Here is a 25,166-nt window from a genome sequence, read left to right as displayed (position 1 = left end):
GTCTCCGCCGGGAAGGATACTCAAGACAAGACTGTCTTGGGTGAAGGGCTGTGAAAGGGAGTACAAAGGGGGTCCAGCGAGACGTGTCTGTGTATTAGGGTAGCGGACAATCAGCGTAGAATCACAGGTGACCAGGCTGACTGCGGAGGACGAGGAGATGAGAAACGAGCATTGCTCTCCTGATCTGGGACCTTTCTCTTATACACTCCAGAAAGGCACCCCGCAGCGATACGTACGACACCTCGACATCTCCACAGACGGAGTGAAATCGCGTGCTGACTATTGGGTCTCATGTTGGGAGCTAGAGGACTGGGGCATCTCGTGGAGGTAAAGTTTGCCTTCCTTCATACTGGCCCACGTCCGGGGTCGGGCTCCCCTCGTTCAGTTGCGGAGAAAAGCTGAGGGGGCATGCTTGGTCCCTTTGGATATCCAAAGGGGCTAGGCAATGGCAAGCAGTGTCTGTTTTAGCTTGTCGTCTATTGTAAGCAACCCGGTCCAGTCCATCATCTCTGAAGCCGGTACATTCTTGGCTGCGGTGGTAGTCCGACAGCCACCGCCGATGGGGCACTGGATTCTGCCTCGCCATGTTTGGCCGTTCTTCAACCATACATCGAAAAAGGGTCAGCGTTGAATCATTCCTGCTGTTGGAAATTCAGACCGTATCTCGCGAGTGCAGACGTCGGTGGCACCAGAGTCTAGTGGTTTTGAGCCGCACGCCATCTCTCGCAGACGGACCCTGTCCCCCATTGACTCATTAAGCTTATTTCAGCCTCTGCGCCGCATCTCGAGCTTAAATTTCCCGGCATCCGACGTTGTCTTCTCAGTGGTCAGCGTGCAGCCAGGTGGGTACATCCTTTCCGACGCCATCTACGTTTCCAGTGCCGACTCCCCACAGACACTCCCTCCTCTTCGTCCCCTCATTCCCGTTCTTCGCGCTAAAGGTGTACGGTCTTGTCAGAGACAAGACATCCAGTGGAAGCGACGCCAGTAACATGCGTGTCCAGCGGGTTTCGTTGCTCACGCAAGGCTCAGTCGGTGCGTCGCTTCCACCCGCCGCATTCGACTGTTTGGTCAACGTACTGAATCGTCTTCCCGAGGGAAAGTTCTGACGCTGCCACTAGTCCTCTGATAATGGAGACATGCCTCCACTTTCTGGCTTTCTGCCAGGATGCTCGCTCAACTTCCGTGGGATAGTCGTGCAGCAGGGCCATGGCAAGCCTTGGCTCGCAGCGACGCAGACCCAATGCCAATCAACCAGCTTGATATCTCCGAGCCAAGATAACCATGGTCCCGGGCCTCGTCATCACATTGTTGCGCCGATATGTCCGTTCGGATTGCGAGCTCCGCGTCTCTCTGGCCACGGGCCTGTCTCTTGTAGGCGAAGGGCCGGAAGACAAAAGGAAGCGGCTGGAGGACCAAGTCCAAGTCATAAACCTTGAGTCCTCTACAAAAGAAGGCACGGAACTTGCTTTCCCCAAGTTGACGTGTCAGTGTTAGGCCATCAGTTACTAGGCTGATCAGATCTGAGCAGAGTTGCGGTAACAGGGAGCCCATGTCCCATATCCGATCAAGGAGCTGCGATGCGCGGCTGGCCTTGCCTCTTGCAACACGGGACGCGGGGGGTATGAAGCACGTTGTAAGACAACTGTTCTAACCTCTGAAGACGGCTCAGAGTGATGCTGAACCCGACCTCTCGGCTCTGGTCATGACCAACTCGGGCCAGTGAGAACAAGGGGACTCCCTTGCAACCCGAAACACTCAACTCGGGATTAGCGCGTCGACAAACGTGGCCTACCGGCGCCGGATATCCCCATGATACATTTCATCAGATTATATCAACGTCGGTACATGTATTGTGCGCCAATCATGCATGTGAGTTGCACAGTCGGATACTATCTACAGACCTATATCCGGCCGGCATGGCGTCTTCTTTGGCTCCAAATCGCCGGTCATGTGGGCGGTCCCAGTCTGCTTCAAGCTTTCAAGTCCGTTTCGACACCGTGCTCCTGGTCGTTTGAGGGATTGTCGTCACTAACACATGGCCACCAGGTTATAGGGACAAAGGGAGTTGACTATAAGTATTGGTATAAGCAGTATATAGTATATTTTACCATTTAAGCTCGAGAGGCTCAGCGGCTAAGCAATGTATTGAAGCTATTGAGGTCACAATTTCGAATCTTACTTACCTTCTGGGATTTACTCAATCTATATGTATTTTTTGTCGAATCTTTTTGTTTGAACTAGATATCTGTGGCAACATGGCTACTTAATGGGGGTCTTTCCATTCAATTACTTTCAACCAATCTTCATGTTCGATGGCCATGCAGTTAACCATAAAACAAAAATATAAGAAGATAATATCATTCTGTCCCCATGACCTGCTTCGATAGCTTAAGGGTAGAGTATGGTACTGTGAACATCGCGGTAGACATGGACGTTCGTATCATCTGCCATCGCTCTGTTCTACGGCATCGTCTCTGCAACATTCAACTGGGCCCTGGGCTTGAAGAACTGCATGGACACGTTTCCAAAGACGTAGGCTTGGATGCCATGGACGAGAGTTTGTCTGTGCAAGTTTCCACGTGCCGCGCCAGACAGCGCAAAGCGTATTGCGCGCGCATATGGTAACGCGTAGTAGCCCCTGTCACTTGCTGACTTGAACCTTTGAAGGCACTGCGTTCAATACAGTCGCTTTGCTGGCATCATCGCACAGTCAGAGGCTGAGTGTGAACATTGAAAGGCGAGGAGGGTGAGGAAGGAACTGACCTGGTGGGAAGGCAGGAGTGCACCCCGTCTATCGGCACTGTGCGAATTTAGGCGCAGAACGGCAGCTCGAACGCAAAGTAGCACAGTCTACACCGTGCGCCGAGCACCCCTTTCCGCAAGTGGAGTCGCGTTGACGTGCCTGGCTCGTCAACGTCGATCTTCGCTCCCGCACGACACTTCCGTCCTCACCCCAGCTGCTACGAATAGACGCCAGTGCCATTGAACAGCGAGTCTGCTCTCAAGGTGCAGAGCTGTACGATCTGATTATTGGCGACTCTGATCTCGACACGCGCCGCCATCGCAGCTGCTTCCATTGTGGGAACCGATCAACCCGATCAACCAGGCCGAGCAGCAGCTTCAAGAGCGCCAACAACCCCATACACCACGCACAGCACAGTATGCCGTCCCCACGACGGATGCGCCTCATCCTCCTGGCGGGCCTGAGCACCGTCATCCTCATCTTCTTCTACACAAGCCGTCTGTCCGATGACGCCATGTCAAAAGAGCACACGCCCTTTCGCGACTTTTACCAAAAGACCAAGCACGCCATGGACGCCGGCTCGTCGTCGGCGCAGCAGCTCCACCCCGCCGACCGAGACAAGGACGGGGACATTGACGAGGACGACAGGGCGCTGGGCGCGGAGATGCAGACACGGCTCAAGGAGGCCGAGCTCCGCGCCAAGAAGATTGCCAACCAAAAGGGCGGCCTCAAGCCCGACCCGCCGAGCAACGTCGTCGGCGTGGGGAGCTCGGCGGACGGCCAGGACGGTGCCGGGGGCTCCAGCGGGGAGCAGGTCGAGGAGGTCAGAGACGCCGAGGCGGAGCTGAACATGATTCTCAAGAAATCACCGAGTACGTGACCTCACCCAATCGCTTTTTGGGGCGAATCTCAGAGACTGACCGCACGCAGCCATCATCTTCTCCAAGACATTCTGCCCCCACTCGAAACGCGCAAAGAAGCTCCTCCTCGAGAGGTACACCATCTCGCCGGAGCCGTACATTGTCGAGCTGGACGAGCACCCCATGGGTCCCGCGCTGCAGGATGCGCTCGAGGTCAAGACGGGGCGGCGGACGGTACCCAACGTGCTCATCAACGGCGTGAGCATCGGTGGCGCGGACGACGTGTATGAGCTCGACGGGCAGGGTCTGCTGATTGACAAGATTATCGAGTTTGGGAGTAAGCGTGTTGATGTCGCGCGTTCGCCGAGTATATAAGCCAGGTCTTGCGGTGTAAATATCACTGAATTGTCACGCGTGTTGTAGGCTTGTGTGGCACACGAATTACTGATTTGATCTACGATGCAAGGGCGTCCGACCTACGCGACGCCAGCCTCCACCACAGCAAACGAGTCCCTCTCCGAATCCAACTCGGCCAGAGCATCGTACGGCAACGTCACCATCGGCATGGTGTGTCCGAAATCCACGCCAAACAGGATAGGAAACGCATTCTTCTCGGCCAAACGGCCCTCGCAGAACAGCCCGGTGATCACATCTGCGTATTCTTGTCTTTGCCTTTCCGAGTCGTAGCCAAACGGCCTCCCCACCACGAGACCGGCCGCTTCCTCAAAGACGCCGCCGGCGATCAGATCGGCAAAGGCCGCTTGCACGCGAAACAGGGGAGGGCCGTGCTGGTCATCGTCTGACATGGCTGTCTCGAGAAAGACAATCTTGCCCCGCCAGTCTGGGGCGATGGCGCGCACGCCCTGCAAGCGCGCCACGACGGTCAGGCAGCCTCCAAAGAGCCTGCCTTGATTCTGACCACGTCGCAGCCACGTCCACGGTGGTGTGGGGGCGACTGGTGTCGGACTGGTGGACGAGGGATCCTTGAAGAAGTGTGGTGCGCGAGGCGCGTATACTTTGGATCGGGGGACCTCGCCGAGCGGCTCCTGGGATGTAATCGCCCGTAGAAGATGGTTCTCGCAAAAGGCCTGGGTAGACGTCTCGTCGTCGTCCCCTGCGGACCTGACCTCACCCAGCTCTGGGATGGCGCCTGGGCCGTAGAACGTGCGCAGCCCTGTCAGCGCGTGCAGGAACAAGTGCAGGCCTGAAATGTCGGAGTATCCGACCACAACCTTGGGGTTCTCCCGGATGGTCTTGTGCAGCTCCGTGTCAGCGATGAGGGCGGGCAGCAACTCGGTAAACGTGGTGCCGCCAATGGTGCAGATGACGGCAGCGATCTGCTCGTCCGAGAAGGCGGCCCGGATCTCGGCCAGTCGATTGGAGATGGAGGGCTGTATACCGGCGTCCTTGTGGAAGAATGCGCGGACCTTGTAGCCCCGCGTCTCGAGCGCGGTGGTGGCGCGCTTCATGACCGCGGGGAGCTCATCGTTGAGGCGGGCTGATGGCGAGATGAATGCGATTGTGTCGCCAGGCTGGAGGGCCTTGGCTTTGATGGTCGTGGTCATTCTGTTGTGTGTGAGAGGTGTGTCTGCGTGGATAGATCAAGCATCAAGCTGCAGCGTCAGATGAGGGGATATTTATCTACCTTGGACTAGCACGCCCTTCCGACTGCATCGTGCTGACATCAAATGGGTGTTGTAAATTGTACACTTCCTACAACCTACACACGATGGGTACTACCAAGATTTGGAAAGTAAGGAAAATTACTACTATTACCTTAAAGGTACACAAAAGAGATGTGATAGTCTTAACCCTCTTCTGTTAAAACCTTCATGTTCCAAGCGTGACCTGGCCATCAGGTATCTGATTGATCCAACTTGGAAGTGACTGTGGGCAACGCATTGCTCAGACAGACTAGACATGGCTCCAGATGTACAGCACATTAAACCATTCTGAAATTTTACATAGAACTCCTCGGCAGACCCATCATCCTCCAGGCTGTCATTGTCCGAGAAGACATGTCTTGTTCAAGGATTCCAAGAAGCAACTGCGCGTGAAGGACATGGAGAACGGGAGTCTGTCTGTCATGCACTGGAGTTAGACGCACAAGGGAACCAGGCACAGTGAGGAGACGGTGCACAAATCAGTCAGGACAAACTCATTAGCACGCATGACAGATGCGCATGTCGCGCGATATTGTGGAAGGTCTACCTTACTGAGACCTGTGGTTCAGTGTAGCGGTGTCGAAGAAAGATAGACGTGATGCTCTCTGTTTACGGACTCCACGCACGTGAGGCTATATCTCGTCACATACGACGGCGCCACATGGACCTCTAGGGTCGAATACATGGCTTACAAGACCAGACCTAGTCATTGTCTTTCTTGCTTCTTCAACAGTACGACGTGGGACATGGATACCTGAAGAGGAGGAGACATTGGCACTATCGCTTATAAACCTTTGTCAACGAAGCATAGTCCGCCAAACTCGCCGTGCATTGCGCTGGAGCCTCTACTGCTGCTGGCTTTGAACTGGCCTGAATCACAATGGGAATGACCAAGAGGGTGAGGACGTGGAACTGGTGACAAGCCAAAACTACGAGCCCAACGCGGGGGACAGACCATGCTTGACGCCATATATGACAAGATGCCCCTGGACGGGTGTTGGCGATGGGCGAGGGACTCGGAAGACATGGTGCTGCTGCGACGGGAGCGTTCATCTTGAGTGGAAGGCGTTTATTGACCTTGCGCATCTGCCTATTTCCATACTGTTCATTTCAACATGGCAAAGGATATCTATCATGTCTGTATCTTTCTTCTTTTCTTCATCAATTTGCCGGAGATGCTGTCGCTCGCTGTGAACAATCACTGCAGTGACAGCACATTTCATCGACACTCCGCCTGTCACACATCGTCTCACGTTCGGTGGGCACAGTATCAGCCTTTTTTCGTTTATTCAAGACCAAGCTGCCGTGTGTATAGCATATATCACAGACCAATCTTAATGTGTATGTCTTGAATCCTTTTTCCACGACAACAACACGTACGAAGAAGGACAGGCAAGGAGAGAGCAAGGGAGCGATGGCTGGCGCCAAAAGACTGAGTCCCTCAAGTATAGGACCTCTGATGGAGCTGTGTGAGCTCTATCAAGGAGCCTCGTCGTCTCTAAAGAACTTGGACATGCCAGTGGCGAGACCAGCCGTGTGCACCGATCATCCGGCTCCCATGCATGCAGGTGCCACATGATCTATATACTATATACGATCTGACCGAGTTTGGAAGTCAAGGATGTACTCGTTCCGCCCTTCTTGGCTAGCCAGCAAGCAAAAGTCATGTGTCTATAGGCACGATGTTGGACGGGGTGGGCGCTTGTGCCACTGACATCAAGGCAAGCAGATCTCGTGTATCCGTATACACGGCGGAGGAGCCGCGAGTACCAGATTTTTCTAAGCTGTGGTGGCACTGATACCCCCGCATTCCCCGGACAACATGCTCCCACGCTCTACCTCTAGCTGAACAGACTCCTATATAAAGTTTATGCTTGTTCGGGGCGTTGCCGCGATGGATCCACCAGACCGGTGCCTGCGCAGTGTCAGAGGGGGATAAGCTTATATCCACCGACAGCAATTGGCCAGGTCGGCGTGGCGAGCATTGGCAATGGACGACAAACTGGCGGGCTGCATGAAACGAGACTGCATGATCCGTGGGACAGGGATCGAGTGGAAAGCCCCGATTGGCGCGCCAGAGCCAAACGCGAGGCGCCTTCCTAGTTCCGCCTTGATGGGAGAAGAATCCTCCCCAGATCTGGTGTTCTAGACTTCTAGTTGGGTCCAAGATGCAAGATGGAAGTCTGCATGCAGCTACTACTTCGAGTGTAAGTGTCCAAGTCCGTGTCCATATCTGGACTGCTCTTTTTTCGTCTGCTACCCCTGCCCTACCGGCAGTTGATATCGTCCTCTTCGGGTCTCGCTAATTGCTACCCCCTAGGCCTAGGTGATAGATCTGGGCGGGGTTTCTCTCGATGCACCCCAGATCCTCGCAGCCATGTCACCTTTGCGGCTCGATCAGGATACGGCGTTTCAGTATCCTCGTAGACGTTGAGACTACTTTGAACGACGTAGGCATCTAGGGCCTAGACTGCAAAGTGTCTTTCCCACAAAGGCGTCACCTATGTTGATTACACTGTCATCCTTAATCCGCCTTGTGGTGTTGTAAGAGTCCACGTCAACGTCCCCATTGTGTGTCACCGTGCCGGCCAAGCAGCAGAGGCAAGGGCTTGAAACATTCGCCGGACTATTCCGTGCAATTCAATATATCGTGTCCCCCCATTCCAGCATAGCCGGCCCGCATCTTCCGCTACTTGTCTTCATATATGCATGCACCCATGCTGTGGAAGTCGGTGTAGATGGATCGGGAGGCCAGAGAAGAAGCTTTGAAGTGTTGAACTACTCACTCATACACACCTCGGGTCTATAAAAGAATCGATGTATCCATCTCGAGGTCTGTTTCTCTTTGCCTTCTCTCCTCATCCCTCCCAGCAACGCTCCGGCCCCTTCGTCTTGCCGCCTCTCCTATAGAACGATATACACTTTGTGTGTACATCTTCCATTCCCTTCGTTGCCCATTTACCAGCAAGATGAAGTTCTCGACCATCTTCCTCGCGGCCGCGGCTCAGGTGGCTTCCGCCCACTACTTCTTCGAGACGAACATTGTCAACGGTGCTACCCAAACACCCGGCAAGTACGTCCGCGACACGACGCGCGCGACAAAGTACAACCCGATCAAGTTCTCCTCGAACCCGGCGGGCGACATCCGCGACGGCTCCTACGCGGATGGACCCGATATCCGCTGCAACCAGGGCGCCTTCTCGAACGCTGGCCGCACCGAGGTCTTGACCGTGAACGCTGGTTCCGAGGTCACGGCCAAGCTAGCCTACGGTGCCAAGATGGAACACCCTGGTGAGTTTGCTCTATACTTGCAGTCCATGGAAACGGAGAGGGAGAAAAGATCTGACGAGTTGTACCCTTAGGCCCCGGCCTCGTCTACATGTCTCGCGCCCCTGGCGACAACGTCAAGGCCTACGATGGCTCGGGCGACTGGTTCAAGATCTTTGAAGAGGGTGTATGTGACTATTCATATCTCTTGTACGGGCCATATCATTCTGACGAGAAACTTTCATCAGGTTTGCAGGCAAGGTGCTGATTTCACCCGCGACGCCTGGTGCACTTGGGGCCGTGACACCATCACCGCCAAGATCCCCGCCAACACGCCCAATGGCGAGTACCTCGTCCGCTTCGAGCATATTGGTATGATCTCTCCTTTCCAAGGACAGCGTTCGGCAGTCCCTGGCCATCTAGTGCATGCACACTGCTAACCATACACGCAAGGCATCCACCGCTCCCACGTCAACCAGCCCGAGCACTACACTTCATGCCTCCAAGTCAAGGTCCAGAACGGCGGTAACGGCTCGCCCAGTCCCACGTTCAAGCTCCCCGGCGGCTACAAGGACTCTGACCCGTACGCCAACTTCAGCGTCTACAACGGCTACAAATCCTTCACCATGCCGGGCCCTGCTGTCTGGAACGGCGCGAGCAATGGCGGTGGCGGCGGCGAGCCCTCCAACCCAGGCAACGGTGGTGGCTGCTCTGCCATGTACGGCCAGTGTGGTGGCAATGGATGGGGCGGTGCCACGTGCTGCTCTTCTGGCAGTTGCAAGGTCGTCAACGAGTGGTACCACCAGTGTGTCTGAGCACGCCGTGCTGGCGACCAAGGAGGAGAGAAGAGAGGTTTGTTCTCTCGGAGAGTAGTTGATGGACGGCCATGTGGGCCTTGCTATCTTCTTTGTTATGTTTGTATCTTCGTCGCTCTTTCATATAACGTACGTACATATTTTGGAACGAATCGATTCTACAGTCTATCCCGGGACAGAAGACTAGCAGCGCCACCCAGACAGTGTTCACACGACATCTTGCTGGTCACAGACACTACCGCGAACTGGGTGTTACATCATGAATGAGGGCTGACGGGAGTGCAGAATCCTCACCCTCGTCGTCGAGCAATGGACCTGTCCAAGTTGAAATGAAGGCACCAGATCGGAACACATATCCTTGAGATCCTTTTTCATACCGCATCGCTTCCTTAGTTCGAGTTCAATATACGAGGTTCTATCTGAGTTTCTATGTACAGAGGATTCGTCATGTCTTCGTTCTCTTCATGTCCCTGGTTGGACCATGCTAAAATAGAGCCCTACCGCATATGCACACCAACGCCTGCTCGCCCTGCTCGGAACATGGACGCTCTTGAAAATCACTCTTCGCCCCCCTTAGAGCAGTAGCATCGCGGCCGCGGCAACAGCAGCACCGGCAAGCATCCCCACCGGCCTCAGCGCGACAGCCGCGCTCCCCCACTCGATGCCCTCCTGGTCAGGCTCGTACCCGTCCACGCCCTCAATGTCGAACATGGACGAGTCGCGCTTGACAAAGTACTCGGCACCCTCCTCCTCCGCCGTGCCGTTGTCGACGGAAAAGGAGATGGTGACGGACCAGCGCGCGCCGCCGGGCAGGTCGCTCAGCTTCATGAACCGCGCCTTTTCCTCGAGCGATTCGCGCGTCGACTTGACGGCGTCCGCCGGGTCCTCCCACTCGTAGAAGTTGTTGGAGGGGTCAAAGTCAGCCACCTCGTCGATCAGAATGTTGGTTGTGTTGTCGGAGGGGAGGGAGGGGTCATAGCCTGTGATGTTTTCGTAGTTGTATGAAAACCAGAAGGAGGCCCCCTTGGTGAGGTCGCGAAAGCGCGAGTCGGTGGGTGACGACGCGTTGGACGGGGTGGACCAGGTGATGTTGAAGGGCCCGGAGAAGTCGACGATGCCGCCGGCGGGACTGGTGATTGTCGCGTGCTCAAAGATGGCGAGGTAGTCGTCCACAGCACTCGCAGCGACGGCCGCGCTAGAGAGGCTCGCGCCGAGGGAGAGGGTGGAGAGGCGCATGGTGGTCTGGATACTGAGTTCTGGGCGATATGGTAATCTTGATGAGAGAGGGGGTTGCGGAGGGTTCTTGTGAGTAGAAGAGAGGCGGGCTGCCCTTCATTTTATTATCATCGATTCTCACCAGACCGGACTGGACTGGGGACCAACTGCCAAGACGTCTAGGATCGTGGTCTGGCGTGCTGACTGGTCTGCTGATTCTCCAGCCTTGACGACGGACCAACAGTCCAATGCATTGAATTGAATGCAGTCGTCAATGTCGTAGCGGGCTCAGCCCTGCCAGAGGAGGCGCCGCGCACAAGGACCCTTGCACAAATGGTCCCTGAGAGTGAGGAAGCTCATGACGATACGATCCCCGTGTTGCCGAGTCGCTAAATTAACCTTAATGGCGCGGCTCGCTGTGTAGGCGAGACCGTACGGAGGTAGACGAGGACGATTGAAGCTCTCCAAAGACGAGCTGTCAGAAGTGCAGAAGAGGCAGCTGCTGTTGGAGTCTGGACTGTACCTTTTGATTGGCGAATCTGACCGCTAATCCTGCAGACGCTTTGGAGGCGCCTCATAGGCTGGGTTGTACCGCGGTTGCATCGAAATACCAGGGTCTGTCATAGCTTCGCCTTGGCGTGTTCTTGACCTTGTGTCCTGTATGATCTGGGGCGTATAACCTCATGCTCGGATAGCCCAGCCAGACATGAGGATTCACCATTCTTGCCATTGTCCCAGAAGCACGAGCCGTCGCCCGTCCAAATTATGCCTAGGCTGAGAGTCAGCGCAGCCGAAGAGGCCAACGTCTCGAGCGTGGTCGTGGACTTGTGGTCCGTGGATGCCCGCGTTGGGCGAGACTATAAAAGCCTTGGGCAAAGCCCTGCCGCCAGGTCGCCATTTTCGTTTCGCGCAGCTCTTGGCGTCGGTCCAAGCCATTCGTCTCGACCTTTTCCAGAATGTTCAGCGATAAGCCAACGGAGAACCACGCATATCTTCGAGTCGTACGTCACAGGTGCTGACTTCATTTTGTCTGGCTCGTCAGAGACGACAAGATGAAGGTCAGGCGTGCAGCGAACATTGAACATGGCGCTGGCCACAGAGCGACGCGTGCGATGCGACGCGTGCGATGCGACTCTTGCCTATGAAGGAGGCTTGCAGCCGAGAACGACCTTTTGAGTTCATTGGCGTGGGTGACTTTGTCAATTCTCAACTCTTTGACGGGTGCGAGCAAGTGTTGAAGTGAGGATATAGCTTCTTCTGTTGCGATTGCACCTCTATCTACATCGGAGGCTCGCTTGGGGATCTCAAGGGCTCTAAAGACCCGCCGGATGGAAGACTTTGAGGCCAGAGAACAATCAACTCTCAAGACTCACACTTCTGGCGCCCGAGAGCCTTTGAATCTGCCACGTTCCACTCGGACGCAAAGACCACGTTCATAACCAAGGCCGGCGTGTTGAGCGTGTCCAGCTCGGAGATATACCCCGTCATGGCAGCGGCGCGATTGCAAGCTGCTAGTCAGCCTTACGGTAGGGCCGCTAGGGCGGTGTTTCGAGACCGTCAACAGGGGCGCGCCATGGAATGATGGAAATGCGAGACGCCGTGTCATATCCGCCGCATGTCGAGGCGACGACAGACTCACGATCGCCAGCTGCCAGGGAGCGTTTCTTCCGCAAATGGATCGTGCAACCCTGCAATCTGCGGGCCAGCCCTAAGTTGTTCCAGGGCATGCCCAATCAATCGACACGTACATTTGCCGAGTTGAGGCTCAGAGGTGCGCTGGCCTGGACAGGGGCAGGGCAGTGATAATACGTTTTTCGGATTCCCATCTTCACTGTGGTTTGCGTGCGGCCGCCTCTCTCTGCGCTCTGGGCATCTCCGAATATCGCGGCTCTCGGCAGACCTTCATTTCCAACCCTAGTCGCGCAGGGCCTCGATCGCTCCTTGGCGGCTTTGCGCCTCCACCGCATTCTGCATATGCTCCTCGTCTCAGTCGTCTGTCGGGCACACCTTGTCAAAGACAGTGGGGGAGCCTTCTCGTTTCGAGCCTCGGCGAGGATACCTACTCGTAGGATGCCAGGGGCTCTTTTTCTTCGTCCGAGAGAGGGTCTGGTGATGGATGGCTTGTACAAGTATCGCATGTCGGCCTCTTGAGTCTCCTGACCCTCCCCCAGTGTCCCGCCTCTACTATCCAGCAACACTATCTCGGACCATCCGAGGACAAGCAGGACCACCATGGCGACACACAACGGACAGTATGGATACCAGATGGACAGGCATGACCACCGGTACTCCCGCCCAGCCTACGAGAACTACACCGACCCGGCAACCCCTTTCGTGAGCAGTGGTCACTTTGGCGACTCATCTTACGAGCAGCAGTCACAACAACAGATGCCCAGTCCTATAAGCACCAAAAACTTCCCCCAGACCACCTCACAGGCCCTTCCGCACGACAACGCCGCCGTCCACTCGCCGCCGGCCCATGACGAGTCCATGCAATACCACAAGGGCTTCTTCAAGACCACCCCCTGGATAGGCCTGGTCGGTATCATGGGGACGGGGCTGACCGTCGCCGCCATCGTCATCGTCCTGCTCTCGGCCGACGGAAAGGCCACCGACGCCTGGCCGACAGAGACAACCCAGATCCCGCTGTCCGTGATCCTGGCCATCCTGATCGGCGTGGGAAACGCCGCGCTGACCATGGCCTACCGCGAGGGCGTGACAGTGGCCTGGTGGGTGCGCATGATCAAGGGGACCAGCCTCTACGACAGCCACCGGTACTGGCAGCACGGATCGAGCGCGTTCGAGGCTATCAAGGGCCTGCGCCATCTCAGCAAGGTCACCCTCGTGTCCATCACGCTGCTGCTGCTCATCGTCGACGGGCCCCTGCTCCAGCGCGCCGCCGGCATCACCACCGTCACCGAGACGGCGCCCGCCACCTTCAAGGCCGCCGTGTCGGACGCCAAGATCAGCCAGCCGACGGCGTACTACATGACGCGTGCGCGCTCCGTCAACTCCCTGTCCGGCAACTTCTCGCAGGTCGTCATGGCCTACAGCAACAACGAGCCCATCTCCCTCGATCTCCAAGGCTGCAAGGGGTCCTGTACGGGCACCCTCGTCGCCGCCGGTTTCGATGTCAGCTGCAAGACAAAAGACACAGAGTACAGTCTGGAGGACATGCAGGGCGGCGACAGGGTCACCGTGGGCACCATCAGCGTGAAGGCCGACGGCATCGGCTCACCAGGCATCCTCAACATCTCCACCGCCTACAAGCCCTCCACCGACAAGAAGGGCAACCTCGTCACCACCAACTGCACCCTCCACAGCGCCCAGGTCGAGTACCCGTTCCAGTACGCGAACGGGACTCTGACACTCGAGGGGACCATCTCTTCCGTCGACGACATCGCCAACCGCACCACGGCGCTGACGTACTATGACCCCGAGGCCGCTGGCATGACCAGGTTCCCGTCCACACTGGGCGGCATCGCCTACGCCATCGACAGCATCTACGCCAGCGACGTCGACCTCTACAACTCGGGCTCCCTGGCCATTATGGGCACGGGGCCCATGCAGTACACCTACATGAACTCGTCCGACGACTCCCTGGGGACGGCCGACGTGACCTGGACCGATCCCACACCGGCTGTCCTCGAGGCGATCCGCGAGCTGACCTTTCGCACCGCCCTCGCCTTCTCCGACTCGTCCGCCGAGCAGTCCATCGACGGCAGCCAGCTGCGCACCACGACAAAGTACGCCCTCCACGTCGAGTGGATGGCCGGCGCGCTGGCCATCCTGGTCCTCGGCGAGCTGGCCGTCTTCTTCCTCTACAGCGGCTTCTGGCTTCTGGGACGTCCCGTCTCCATGAGCCCGCTTGAGACGGCCACGGCTTTCCAGGCCCCCCTCACGGCGCACGCCGACTCCAACGCGGACGGGAACGAGCTCGCCAAGCGGCTGGGTGACCAAAGCGTCCGGTATGAGGTCGTACATCGGCAAAACGGACACCGGCGACGGGCCATTGTGCTTGCGCACAAGATGCGGTGATTTATCTCGTTTTGTCATTCCATGGGCGCCTTGCTGTCTGCCCGCCACGAGACGAGACCCGCCTTTGGCTTTCAGGGGAGCCCCTGGCCGCGCGAGTCAGGAGGCGTGCAGGAAACCCGGACGCATAGCGTACTTGAGATTCAGGCTTTTGCCCTATAATGATATCGCATACGATTCTCGTCATCTAATAGCCACTCAAAGAGTGTCAGTCCAGATGTTAGATCTGGCAGGGCGATACCTGAGGCTCGAGTAGTCTTTGGCCGTAGCCTCAGTCCGACGGCCCTGACAATGGCTTCCTTTGATCACGCCACTTCGAATCTTCGATTGCACGGACAGTCCCACTCGGCAGCCTCAGCTGCGCTTCTCGGTCTTTAAGCCCCGATGGCTTCCCACGCATCATGCCGGCGCCAGGCCAGGGGTTGTTATCAGATGTGGAGCTGTCAAGCATCCGTCGTAAATCCGTCAACTAGGCAGCGACACAGGCGGCCGACCAAGATGGAGCGCACGGCCCCTGGATGGTAAATGGCAACGGCATGCGTAGAGGTTTTCAGAGGTTGGCGACGATATGCGTTCGTGGCTCTCTCGCCCAGAATAGTTGTGTCTGATATTCAACGAACAGCACTGTCCTTCGCTGTCTAGAAGAAACAAGATAGCTTCATCCTTGAAAATGAACACAGATCGCCGTGTGCTTGATGTCCTGTGTCTTCTCCGCTCACTTTGGTTTGTTGAGGCGCGAGTCGCATTCATCAAACTTGAAGTGTTGTCCGTCCTTCTCCGCAGCCCATTCCAATTGAGGCGTTCCTAAATTCTGGCAATCATCTTCGACTGAGTGGCTGTGATCGTGTTCCTATGTTCCACGCTTGGAGCAATAGTGCCACGTGGATGCCGCCTTGGACGACATGGCGCTAAACTGGAGTATGCGACAGCAGTAATGACAGCTGGCACAGTCACAGTTACCCTCCTTGCCTGTGTTGAAGAAGAGACAAAGGGGAGGGTGCAGTGAGGCTGAGTGAGCTAGGAGAACAAGACTCCTGTGGAGAAACAGGGTGGACCAAGACGGTGGACCTGCATGTGCCAGAAACTTGGCAATGTCACATCGTGTGATGACGTCTGAGCCATCTCACCATCATCTTCGCGATGCGGCTCGTGAGCATGTAAACAACTAAGTTAGTAGTCAGTTAACAATTGTTCATCCAGATCTCAGACGACCGCCAGCTCAACTCCCCTCTTGATCAAGGAAACACTGATTGCCTGCCTGCATCACCCAGCAAGATGAACATCGACGTCAGCAACTTGATCAAAAAAGCTGTCCCCGAGTCCGAGGGCCGCAATGTCAGAGTCCTCTCAGAAAACTCCAAGTCGGCCGATTTCCGCGACGGCAACTTTCTGTCGCGCGACTTTCCCCGCTCCGCGCCCAAGCTGTACATCACGGGCGAGGACGATGACTTTGACGAGTTGACCATCAAGGAGTGGCAGGACGAAGGATTCGACGTCGAGTACTTCTCCGTCCAAAGTTGTGGCGCCGACGGGTACATTGAGAAGCTCAGGGACCTGAGCAGGGAGAAGATGGAGCCTTGTGCCAAGTTTGGCATCGTGGGTAAGTAGGTACCACGACCTTGCATGCAGCAAATGGTGCGGTCCGATCTGACTTGACGATTGCGTCGCAGCATATGACAGCGCCGCGACAATGTGTCTGGCACACTACCATTTCATGGACAATAATCCCGAATTCAAGCTCGGCCTGCTCATCGCCTACTACCCGACCGCGATCCCCGACCCCGAGGGCAAGTTCCCCAACGCCATCAGCACGCTCGTCCATCTCACCGCGGGCGCTGAGATCGGCATCACCAAGCAGTCGCAGATGGTCGGGATACAGGGCAAGCGTCGCACCAAGAAGAAGAGGGTTGATCCAGGGGCCGGCACGGGGGGCAAGCTGCAACTCGCGTACCCGAGCTACACGTACAACGCCGAGCCAGGCTTCGCAGAGCACGACGTGGAGGAATTCGACGGCATCTGCGCCGAGATCGCCTGGAGCCGCAGTCTGTCGGCGGCGCGCAAGGTGTTTGGCATCGACCCGGATCTCGAGGTCGTCTTGGAGAGCAATCTGCAGAGCAAGTTCTTCACAAACGACATTGACAAGGCCGTCGAGGCATACACGACACACAAGACGCCGCATGTCACAAACATCCCCAGCCTGACGGGCGGCATCGGCGTCGAGGACCTCAGGGCATACTACGCCACGGCGTTCACCAACCCGCCCAGCACAAAGGTGACACTCTTGTCTCGCACGATTGGGGTGGATCGCGTGGTCGACGAGATGCACATTCGCTTCAAGCATACGCAGGAAGTGCCCTGGATGCTGCCCGATGTGCCGGCGACCAACAAGAAGGTGGAGATCCTCGTGGTAAGTATCGTCGCGCTCAAGGGCGGCAAGCTATACCAGGAGCATGTATACTGGGACCAGGCCAGCGTCCTGATGCAGATCGGTCTGCTGGACCCAAAGCTTCTGCCCCAGACTGCAAAGGATCTTGGGGTGGACAGGCTGCCGGTTGTCGGTCGCAAGGCGGCGCGCAGGATCCTGAGCGAGTTTGATAGCGAGGAGGAGAATGAGTAACAGATAGTTTTGGGACGTGTCTCGACGTCTTTGTATGTGTATTGGGAGAAATACTTGAGCGTCTGTGAGGGCTTGTTCGCTGCCGTCGAAAGAAGCTGGGTCAGTGTAGCCGCCATGTAAGACAGCCAGATATTCCCGGCAGCCTGTCCCGCCTGTGGCAACGCCCACTTGACCATCCACTCCGACTGGAGCACCTCGTCCGCCGTGAGCCGATCCTGCGGTCGATACCGAAGCATGCCACGCATTAGCTCGAGGACGGCCCTGCTCTCCTCCTCCCCGAATATTCCCGTGGTCTCTCGCTTCCTCCTGAATGTCTGGTTGAACTCCTCCCAAGCTTGGTCGAGCGGTGGCCATATATCTCCCGCGGGTCGCTTTGGCCGTCGTGGAAGCTGACATTCTCTGTCTACTTCTGGGCGCTCCCATATGGCTTTCCACTCGTCGGGGAAACTTTCATAGCCGAGGACGTCGATGTGCTCGGCCAGCAGCTCATTTGGCGGTACGTGCTGGCTGGAGGAAAACTTCATCCCTAGGATCTCCCAAATCGCCGTGGCCATTGTCCAGATATCGGAAGCGGCTGAGACATGGGCGTCAGGTTCGAAGAATGTTTCAGGAGGCTGGCCGGGCAAGAGCGTATGATTGTCTCGATTGAGACGCGGCTCCTCGGCTGGGGAGAAGGCTTCGCCAAAGTCAGCCAGTACAAAGCCCTGTGCATCTTCTACTGTGAATTTCCGCGCTGCCTTGGTCATGTCCAGTCGTAGAGCAGCGTACGGCGGTACATGTGGTGTAAGTGGCAAGCCATCAGTCTCCGTGTAATGGGCACTTGAATAGGCGCGTGAAATTTCTCTCGGAATTGCTCCACTGAAAGCTGGTCAAGCTGTGAAGGAGTCTGTATGAGCATGTTCCGGATGTGTAGGTCTGAGTGATGTTGGATAGATCTGGACTGCGATGCCGAGAACTAACCTCCATGCACATAGCCTTGTGAGTGGATGTAGGCAACAGCAGATGCAAGTTTTGCTGCCAGAACCCTTCCAACCTCGACAGGAAACATTGGCTTACATAGAGCGTCATTGAGATTGCCCTGCGCGACCGCCATTGTATAGCATGGATGTGTTCCATTAGGTCCAGTGACATCGAAATGATCCAGGATTTTGGGTATGCGGGGATGGCTGAGCCGTTGCAGGATGCGACTTTCGTTTCTCTGATGGAGAGGCGCATCGGAAATACCAACCTTGACAGCGACATATTTCTGATGGTAACGATCGCGCGCGAGCCAGGTCGTCGAATAGCCTCCATACCCCAGTTTGTCAATGATCTCGTAGCGATTGTGCAGCACGTTGCCGATTGAGACGGGGTGGTATCCGCCTGGGCAGTACTCCTCCAAGTCTTCAATTCCTTCGGTCCATTCGTACTCGACGCGATCTGGAGATGCCTCGGATGTTAATGTAGATGAGGCCGCAGGCGTAGTGCGGGTGAGGATCACGGTGGGACACCTCGAACGCGCCGAAGCGCGTAAACTGTAGAAGATCGGGGGAACATGACTGTATGCGGTTCGGAAATTGCGAGAGAGCATACTTGAGTCGCAGTTCCGAGCATCAAGATGCCATCAGCATTCAATGTCGCTATGACGCGAAAAACTGGTGTATCATGAAGGGTCAATGTTCAAGCTGACTTGCCTCGTTTGTTCCTTCCTGCGACGAGCAAAGTGGGTCTGGCCTGTATGCGACTTCTCAAGGCACAGCAAGTTATTCACATGTACAACCCGCAGCTAGATTCTTCTCCTATTACATCTCACAATTACACGCTTTTCACTCAAATCAACTCATAAATTTATGCAGATGTTCTCTACCTGCCGTACACCTGCTCGCTCTCCTGAGTACACCGAGAAAAGGATATTCGAGCCATAAACGCCGTAAGACCATAAACGCCAAGTAATGCATGCCGCATATCTCCTGCGAGCTCCTCCCATACTGCAAGCCCTCTAGCCCTCACAAAGCCGTGTCATCTAGATATCGAGTGACCAATGGGTCGCCCAGGACTGGATCGACCACCATCTCAGGGTGGCCTGTTGCATCTGGCCTCGGGTCGACGAGCGAGTCAATCATCTCGGGATCGTTGTGTATCGGACCCTGTCTCATGCGGATCACCTCGTCTGGGTGTTGATGATATTGCCGCCTGAGAAGAGCGACATGTTTGTGCATGTGATGATGGGACGCTGGCGCAGCACTGACTGTCTGCAATAGTGTCGCAAGGATGAAAATGGATGTAGCTGCGATCAAGGCCATGGTGGAAGATGTTGCTTGCTTGTTTGCTGTGGACTGGTTTGGTGTTTGCCAGGCTATGCTCCTACTCACCCGGGGAGATCACGTCTTATAGTCGGAGTGATACCTGTATCTTCTCAAGACTTCTCAGCTATGACGAAAGTCAGCTTCATGTCTCAAGCTGATGCTTTATGTGTGCAATGTCTCACATGCCTCTGCCGCTTTGGTGGTGTCTCAGATGTCAGGAGACCCCTATCCAGCCTCCATGGGAAATTTCAAGACCCTGACCAGCCTTCTCGATATCTGCGAGATATCCGATTGCATTCTTCAACGTGTCGCGCAGCATCAGGTGCGCAACGATGAGCCTATCTTTGTTGCACTAGTCTCTGGCTAAGTTGGAGGACATGCCAAACATGGGCGCAGTGGTGGCTGGATAGAGTTGGCGGCTGAGCAGAGCTGGTGTGTATACTTTCGCAGAGCAGAATTCATCAGTTGCTCGTTGTAAGATGGCAATGAAGACCAGGCTCAACGCACAATCGAGTTTCTTGGCCTATAGTAGTAACTCTAGGGTAGTCACATTTTCCTCTACACCGCTGAGTGTTGCGTTGATGGAACCAAGTCTGCCGCCCTGCCACAGCAATGTCAGCTCAGCAACCATATCAACTTCCATCTGTCCAAACACCGCCTAGCGATCTTCTTTATCACAAGTCGATACGTGGCAACATGACAAATGGCGGTGCAAACGGAGAAAAGGACAGTTGGGCTTGTTATAGGGCACGCAGAACCCACCGCTGAGTCATGACTCGCAGCCAATCAAAAGGTGCCACTTTGACCTTGGCGATCTTGAATTCTGTCACCATCTCCAGCTTTCGATGAAATCTGGCTTCATTCAAGTAGGAGTCATGACTTCCATTTAGTTCAAGACTTTCTATTGACGTTCATTTAAAATTATATCAGGACTCTCCTCTATCTTTCTTCTGAGGCACAGCGGTAGAGGATCGCATTGCTTCGCTCTTCCCTTCAGACGTCGTCTCACCGATCATCACTCATACTTCTGACATTGGCACCAAAGTCTAGTATCGCCAATTTACCCATCACATATCCACACCATGTCTCTCGGACGCCGGAAAACGCCGTCATTATCATTGACCGCAATCTTTGCGCTCCTTCTCACAATTTTCACAAATATCGCTTTCGCCAGCAGCAATCCCTCGTCAAACCAAGACACTCAAGACAAGGACAGCAACGAGCTGATATGCCACACCGACAACCCTGAAGAATGTTACCCTAAAATATTCGTACCCACAGATGAGTTCCAGGCTGTCCAGAAAGACCAGGAGATCCCTCAAGGTCTCCATGTCCGACTCAACGTCACATCGGGCCAGCTCGAGGCCAAGATCAACGTGGAAGGCGAGGTCCCCGAGGAACTAAAGGGTCTATCGCCCGAGGAACAGGCCGTCCTGGTCGTCGAGCCTGAGCAGCCCGAGGAGCCACAAGTACCAAAGGGAGCCCCAGTGTACGAACCCGTCGGCGCTGTCAAGAAGCCGCAGCACGAGGCTGGGTATTTCTACGACGTCCTCTCCATGATCAAGGATCCGGCGACGCGGGACACCACGTATGACGATGCATTGGAGTGGCTGGAGGACCTGAGTCACGACATGTACTATGGCCTCAAGCTCACCGAGGACACGCAAGCGGTCAAGGAGCTACTGTGCCTCATGAGCGACGATGCGCAGCCTGTGGAGGAGGGCTTCGTGCCTAGGGATCAGCGTGCGGCGACAATTGTCGCGGCCGCGTTGTCCAACAACCCTCCCGCTCTGCAAAAAGTCGCCGAGCAATGGTCGGAACTCAAGGGCATGACCTGCCTCGTCACTCAAAAGCCGTTGAGTGAAGGGTTTTCCGGCCGCCAGTTCATCCCCCAGGGTGACGCCGTGCATGACCCTTCCTCGCCAGGGCGCGTCAAAGCCAAGGTGAGCGTGGTGAACAACATGATGAAGAACGACGAGCTCCGGAAAGAGTTTGTCGACAGCGACATGATGAAGTATCTGCTCGAGGTTCTTGTCCCGACGACGCCGTCTTGGACGTCGGCACAGAGAAAAGTGGGCCAGCTGGCGCTGGACAACTTTTTGGACGAGGACATGGGCGCTGTTCTCGGGCAGTGGCCCGCGGACAAGGTCCAGATGGACAAGGTGTGCAAAGAAGGATCGATGGAGGATGGATGCTGGGACTACAGAGTCAATGAGATTGCCCAGAACCACAAGGGCGACGACAGCCACTGGAGTGGGGATTTGGCGAGGAGGCTGGCCGACGCCAGGAAGACACAGGCTAGAAAAGAGCCAGCTCGCGACGAGAAAGTAGAATTGTAGATATATGTTGGTATGTAATGCGAATTGTTCGTGCTGTCATCATTAATACGTTTGATCCGCGGTTGTTTGTGGTGCAATTATTGCTTGTAAGTGACCGAGCTTGGCCTCATAATTTTGACACCCAAAAACACGGTCGACTTCATTCTGATCGGTTTTCACTTTACTTCACCTGCCATCAACTTCCGCATTCTTAAGTCAGTTTATACCTAGCCATTCACCCTCGCTATGAGCTCCGCGGTGAAAATAACGACCTCGCCCACCAAAGGCCGCGCCCTCACGTCCGTTCACACCCATCGCGCCAGCACACCAATTCTCGCCCTCGCACCAACCCTGCTGCTGCCCACGACACCACATCTCGAAGCCTTTTGCACATATTGTCTGGCGCCTGGGACGCCCAAGGCATGCACACAATGCCATGCAGCCTACTACTGCCACCAGAGCTGCCAACGTGCCCACTGGCGGGACGTTCACGCCAAGGAATGCAAGCCCTTGACCAAGATGGGCCAGCAGCGCGCAATGAGCCTGCCGACCCAAGTCCGTCTGCTCATGCAATGTCTTCTCGAGGGGAAGAATCTGGACACGTTGCGAGGGAGTGGAGACAAGAGCCCGGATATCGAGATGATGGCCATGGCTGGCGTGGCGTATGCAGGGCTCGAGACGTCAGAGGCGAATGTGAAGAGGGCATGTGACATTGTTGCAAAGGTGTGTTTGCTAGTCTACTTGCAAATATTTGACAAGCACAACTAACCATCCAAGATCCAAACCAACGCTTTCAACTGGGCGGACGACGAGGCAGGGCAGATTGGCGTCTTCCTGGAGCCGACCTTTGCCATGATGAACCATTCCTGTACGCCAAATGCCATGGTACAAGTGGTTGGGCGCAAGATCATTCTTCGCGCAGAGAGTGACATCAAGGCTGGCGAAGAGATTGAGATCTCATACACAGGTACGCTTTGTCCCACCACGCGCTCAAGAATACCATGGCTGACCTTATCGTCCCAGACTACACATGGCCCAAGAAGATGAGAGCCGCCGCTCTCAAGAGCTACCATTTTAATTGCCAGTGCCCACGATGCAAGGAGGACCTCAATGTCTATCAAGTCTGCGCCGCGACAGAAGGCAACGACCTCGACATCTTCAGCCTGGCGCTCGGCGCCTCGTCCATCAGACAACACCCGGCCGTGACGAACCCTAACACAGCGAGAGCCGCCAGCAAATTATCAGAAGAGCTATGCTCGCTGACGAAATTCTCCCACGCCGGTCAGTACGATCTCACGGCTCTCTTGTCGCGCCTGCATCGCTGCAATCCCCTCGTCGAAAAGGGTCTTTGGGCCGTTTTCCCCTTACCGAACATTCTGAGCGAAGTCGCAACGACGTTAGCTCAGCGCGGTTCTTTTCCGCAGGCACTCGCTATAACGTGTCTCGTAGCAACCTCGAGTGATCCGCATCGGTATCCAGCGGCTTTCTATCCGGTGCGGCTGCGAGCGCTCTATTTCATCGCCAAACTTCTGTCGCACACGGCGGCTGACACTGCGTCTCCCGCACCGACTGGCTTGGGCAGTGCGATGCAGACAGCGCTGAATGAGATTGATCAAGTGGCATTGTGTCAGATGCTGCTCATGATGGTCATTCGACTTGCGCCGCCGGGTTTTGCCCAGGAATGGGACCTGGCGAAAGACGCCAATGAGTTGCTCTATGAGATAAACCAGCTTCCCGGCCGGGATAGGGAGGTCTCGCTGATCCAGAGTTGGATTCAGAATCCGACGGATGAGCAGTCAAGAGCGTTCTTCAAGTTTGCCGTGGTTGATCCCGTCCATACGCTGGCTGACCTCGGCAAAACGGTCATCTCGGAGCTTATAGTGTTTTGAACAAATTCTCCTTCTTCACCCACCGGTGCTATGCCTCGCTCTGGCTGGTCTGGGTTTCTGACCGGTCGAGTTTTTGAATGAAAACCAAGTCTCGCTTTTCTTGCTCTCTCCAGTTTCCCCTGACCTCGCCAATTTCCGTGTGGGTGATGGCGTGCGCACAGAATGCTGCAGGCGAGAAGAGCCGGCAGCGCAAGGGCTCAAAGGATCCGGGGGTGTCCTAGCTGTTCTGAAGGCCCTCTTGGGTGTATATAAGACTTGATCGACCTCGTCTTCATCGTCTTCGATATGCGTTGCCTTGCGTTTGTGACTCGGGGGCGCGTCCTCAACAACGACATCGCTCATTACGCTCATTTCGTGCGAAGAGCATACGTCAAACGCTGGCTGTACGATTTGTTGGGGCCCGCGGCTGGCTGCCAGCTCAGAGCGAAGCATTTTAACCTCTTGTCTCAGGGTGCCTATCTCCTCTGCATGTGCGTCGCTCTTCTCGAGGCCGTCTACTGCCATGGTTCGTACGCCTGCCATCTGCCGCTTCATTGCCTCGTTATGCGCCTGCAATGCCACAATCTCTTGTTGAGCGGAAGATAGCTGGTCCTGGAGGTCCTGCTGATTGGTTTCGCTTCTTTGTGCAAAGGTCTTCAGCGAGGCAATTTCTTTCGCGCGGTAGGCGGCGTCCTTTTGCAAGAGATCAATCGCGGCGCGCATTTGGCGCATGCCTGCCTGAGCCTCGAGGAGTCGTCCGTTGAACGTGGACACAAACTGCTGGCCGACTTTGTTTATGTGACAGATGGCCTCCTCCTGTTCCGCCACGTCATCTTGCAGCTGGAAGATGTCTACACTGGTGACGTTTTTCGGCGCATAACTGTGGAAGCTGGAGCGAAATTGATCGCTGGCGGATGAGTCCAGGTCGTCTGAAGAATCAACGTCCGAGTCGGACTCTCTCTTTTGCTTTTGGATGGGCAATATCCTTATTATTTTTGGTTTCAGTACCCGACGTTCGTCGGCAGCCGACTTAAATACCACCTCCTGAGGTCGTAAGAAGACCTGGCCACTGATGGTGTCAGAGTGATTTCGATATGGAGTGTGCACCTACGCGAAGAATTCATGACCTGGAGGCGCATTGGTGTTGATTAAATGAGAGCCAGACCGGCAGGTCGCACAACACATCAATTGTATTTCACTTGTAATGGTCAGCAGAAGATTCCTGTCATAATGCGCCAGAGTCCATTACCAGCCCTCTGCGATTGAGTTCGTTCCTCCAGCTCGGGACTGCCTCGACTTGTTGAATGAGAGCCGATCGCGAAGTGTATTGCTCCCCTCCTCATCGCATGGTGTGATGTAGTAATTTCCAACCCTTGTCCATTGGTTGGCAACTGTTCCAAGCTTAGCATCGCATTTGGCACATCGTACAGTGACGAGATCCATGGGTGAAGTCCAAGGAGGCTGATAGCCCATGTA

The 25,166-nt window shown here is 55.5% G+C and overlaps 10 protein-coding genes across 10 annotated transcripts; 5 read left to right on the top strand and 5 right to left on the bottom strand.

Moving 5' to 3' along the window:
* Positions 1–2,924: 2,924 nt before the first annotated feature.
* Positions 2,925–4,032, top strand: F5Z01DRAFT_154509 (thioredoxin-like protein). Its single transcript, XM_046257741.1, has 2 exons — positions 2,925–3,618; positions 3,677–4,032. Exons 1-2 carry the CDS (start codon positions 3,165–3,167, stop codon positions 3,979–3,981), a joined length of 759 nt encoding a protein of 252 aa, XP_046117607.1. The 5' UTR covers positions 2,925–3,164; the 3' UTR covers positions 3,982–4,032.
* Positions 4,032–5,402, bottom strand: F5Z01DRAFT_154512 (peptidase u61 ld-carboxypeptidase a). Its single transcript, XM_046257742.1, has one exon. It carries the CDS (start codon positions 5,169–5,171, stop codon positions 4,083–4,085), a length of 1,089 nt encoding a protein of 362 aa, XP_046117606.1. The 5' UTR covers positions 5,172–5,402; the 3' UTR covers positions 4,032–4,082.
* Positions 5,403–7,917: 2,515 nt separating this feature from the next.
* On the top strand, positions 7,918–9,352 carry F5Z01DRAFT_737527 (glycosyl hydrolase family 61-domain-containing protein; the record flags this gene model as incomplete). The annotated part of the gene is made up of 4 exons (XM_046266803.1): positions 7,918–8,561; positions 8,633–8,724; positions 8,786–8,909; positions 8,991–9,352. The coding sequence occupies exons 1-4, from the start codon at positions 8,240–8,242 to the stop codon at positions 9,350–9,352; spliced, it is 900 nt and encodes a 299-aa protein (XP_046117605.1). The 5' UTR covers positions 7,918–8,239.
* A 573-nt stretch (positions 9,353–9,925) lies between these two features.
* Positions 9,926–10,588, bottom strand: F5Z01DRAFT_637418 (uncharacterized protein; the record flags this gene model as incomplete). Its single annotated transcript, XM_046262277.1, has 1 exon — positions 9,926–10,588. The coding sequence occupies one exon, from the start codon at positions 10,586–10,588 to the stop codon at positions 9,926–9,928; it is 663 nt and encodes a 220-aa protein (XP_046117604.1).
* Positions 10,589–12,955: 2,367 nt separating this feature from the next.
* F5Z01DRAFT_623812 (uncharacterized protein) lies at positions 12,956–14,605 on the top strand (the record flags this gene model as incomplete). Its single annotated transcript, XM_046261344.1, has 1 exon — positions 12,956–14,605. The coding sequence occupies one exon, from the start codon at positions 12,956–12,958 to the stop codon at positions 14,603–14,605; it is 1,650 nt and encodes a 549-aa protein (XP_046117603.1).
* Positions 14,606–15,579: 974 nt separating this feature from the next.
* Positions 15,580–17,336, top strand: F5Z01DRAFT_154466 (uncharacterized protein). The gene is made up of 3 exons (XM_046257740.1): positions 15,580–15,771; positions 15,843–16,202; positions 16,273–17,336. The coding sequence occupies exons 2-3, from the start codon at positions 15,878–15,880 to the stop codon at positions 17,217–17,219; spliced, it is 1,272 nt and encodes a 423-aa protein (XP_046117602.1). The 5' UTR covers positions 15,580–15,771; positions 15,843–15,877; the 3' UTR covers positions 17,220–17,336.
* A 717-nt stretch (positions 17,337–18,053) lies between these two features.
* F5Z01DRAFT_154316 (kinase-like domain-containing protein) lies at positions 18,054–19,011 on the bottom strand. The gene has a single exon (XM_046257739.1). The coding sequence runs from the start codon at positions 18,787–18,789 to the stop codon at positions 18,175–18,177; it is 615 nt and encodes a 204-aa protein (XP_046117601.1). The 5' UTR covers positions 18,790–19,011; the 3' UTR covers positions 18,054–18,174.
* Positions 19,012–19,163: 152 nt separating this feature from the next.
* On the bottom strand, positions 19,164–19,771 carry F5Z01DRAFT_154264 (uncharacterized protein). Its single transcript, XM_046257738.1, has 2 exons — positions 19,687–19,771; positions 19,164–19,628 (listed from the first exon to the last, which is right to left on the bottom strand). Exon 2 carries the CDS (start codon positions 19,499–19,501, stop codon positions 19,205–19,207), a length of 297 nt encoding a protein of 98 aa, XP_046117600.1. The 5' UTR covers positions 19,502–19,628; positions 19,687–19,771; the 3' UTR covers positions 19,164–19,204.
* Positions 19,772–20,586: 815 nt separating this feature from the next.
* F5Z01DRAFT_682037 (uncharacterized protein) lies at positions 20,587–23,711 on the top strand (the record flags this gene model as incomplete). The annotated part of the gene is made up of 5 exons (XM_046265737.1): positions 20,587–21,831; positions 22,074–22,080; positions 22,205–22,545; positions 22,600–22,789; positions 22,846–23,711. 5 exons carry the CDS (start codon positions 20,587–20,589, stop codon positions 23,709–23,711), a joined length of 2,649 nt encoding a protein of 882 aa, XP_046117599.1.
* Positions 23,712–23,928: 217 nt separating this feature from the next.
* F5Z01DRAFT_637412 (uncharacterized protein) lies at positions 23,929–25,163 on the bottom strand (the record flags this gene model as incomplete). Its single annotated transcript, XM_046262276.1, has 4 exons — positions 23,929–23,946; positions 23,976–24,759; positions 24,802–24,912; positions 24,940–25,163. The coding sequence occupies 4 exons, from the start codon at positions 25,161–25,163 to the stop codon at positions 23,929–23,931; spliced, it is 1,137 nt and encodes a 378-aa protein (XP_046117598.1).
* Between the last annotated feature and the right edge of the window lie 3 nt (positions 25,164–25,166).

Source organism: Emericellopsis atlantica (genome assembly GCF_019669845.1).
Source record: "Emericellopsis atlantica unplaced genomic scaffold F5Z01scaffold_16, whole genome shotgun sequence".
In the NCBI taxonomy this organism is placed as follows: domain Eukaryota; kingdom Fungi; phylum Ascomycota; class Sordariomycetes; order Hypocreales; family Bionectriaceae; genus Emericellopsis; species Emericellopsis atlantica.
Note: the sequence above shows the minus strand (reverse complement) of the source record. Positions and strands in the feature narration are given on the sequence as shown.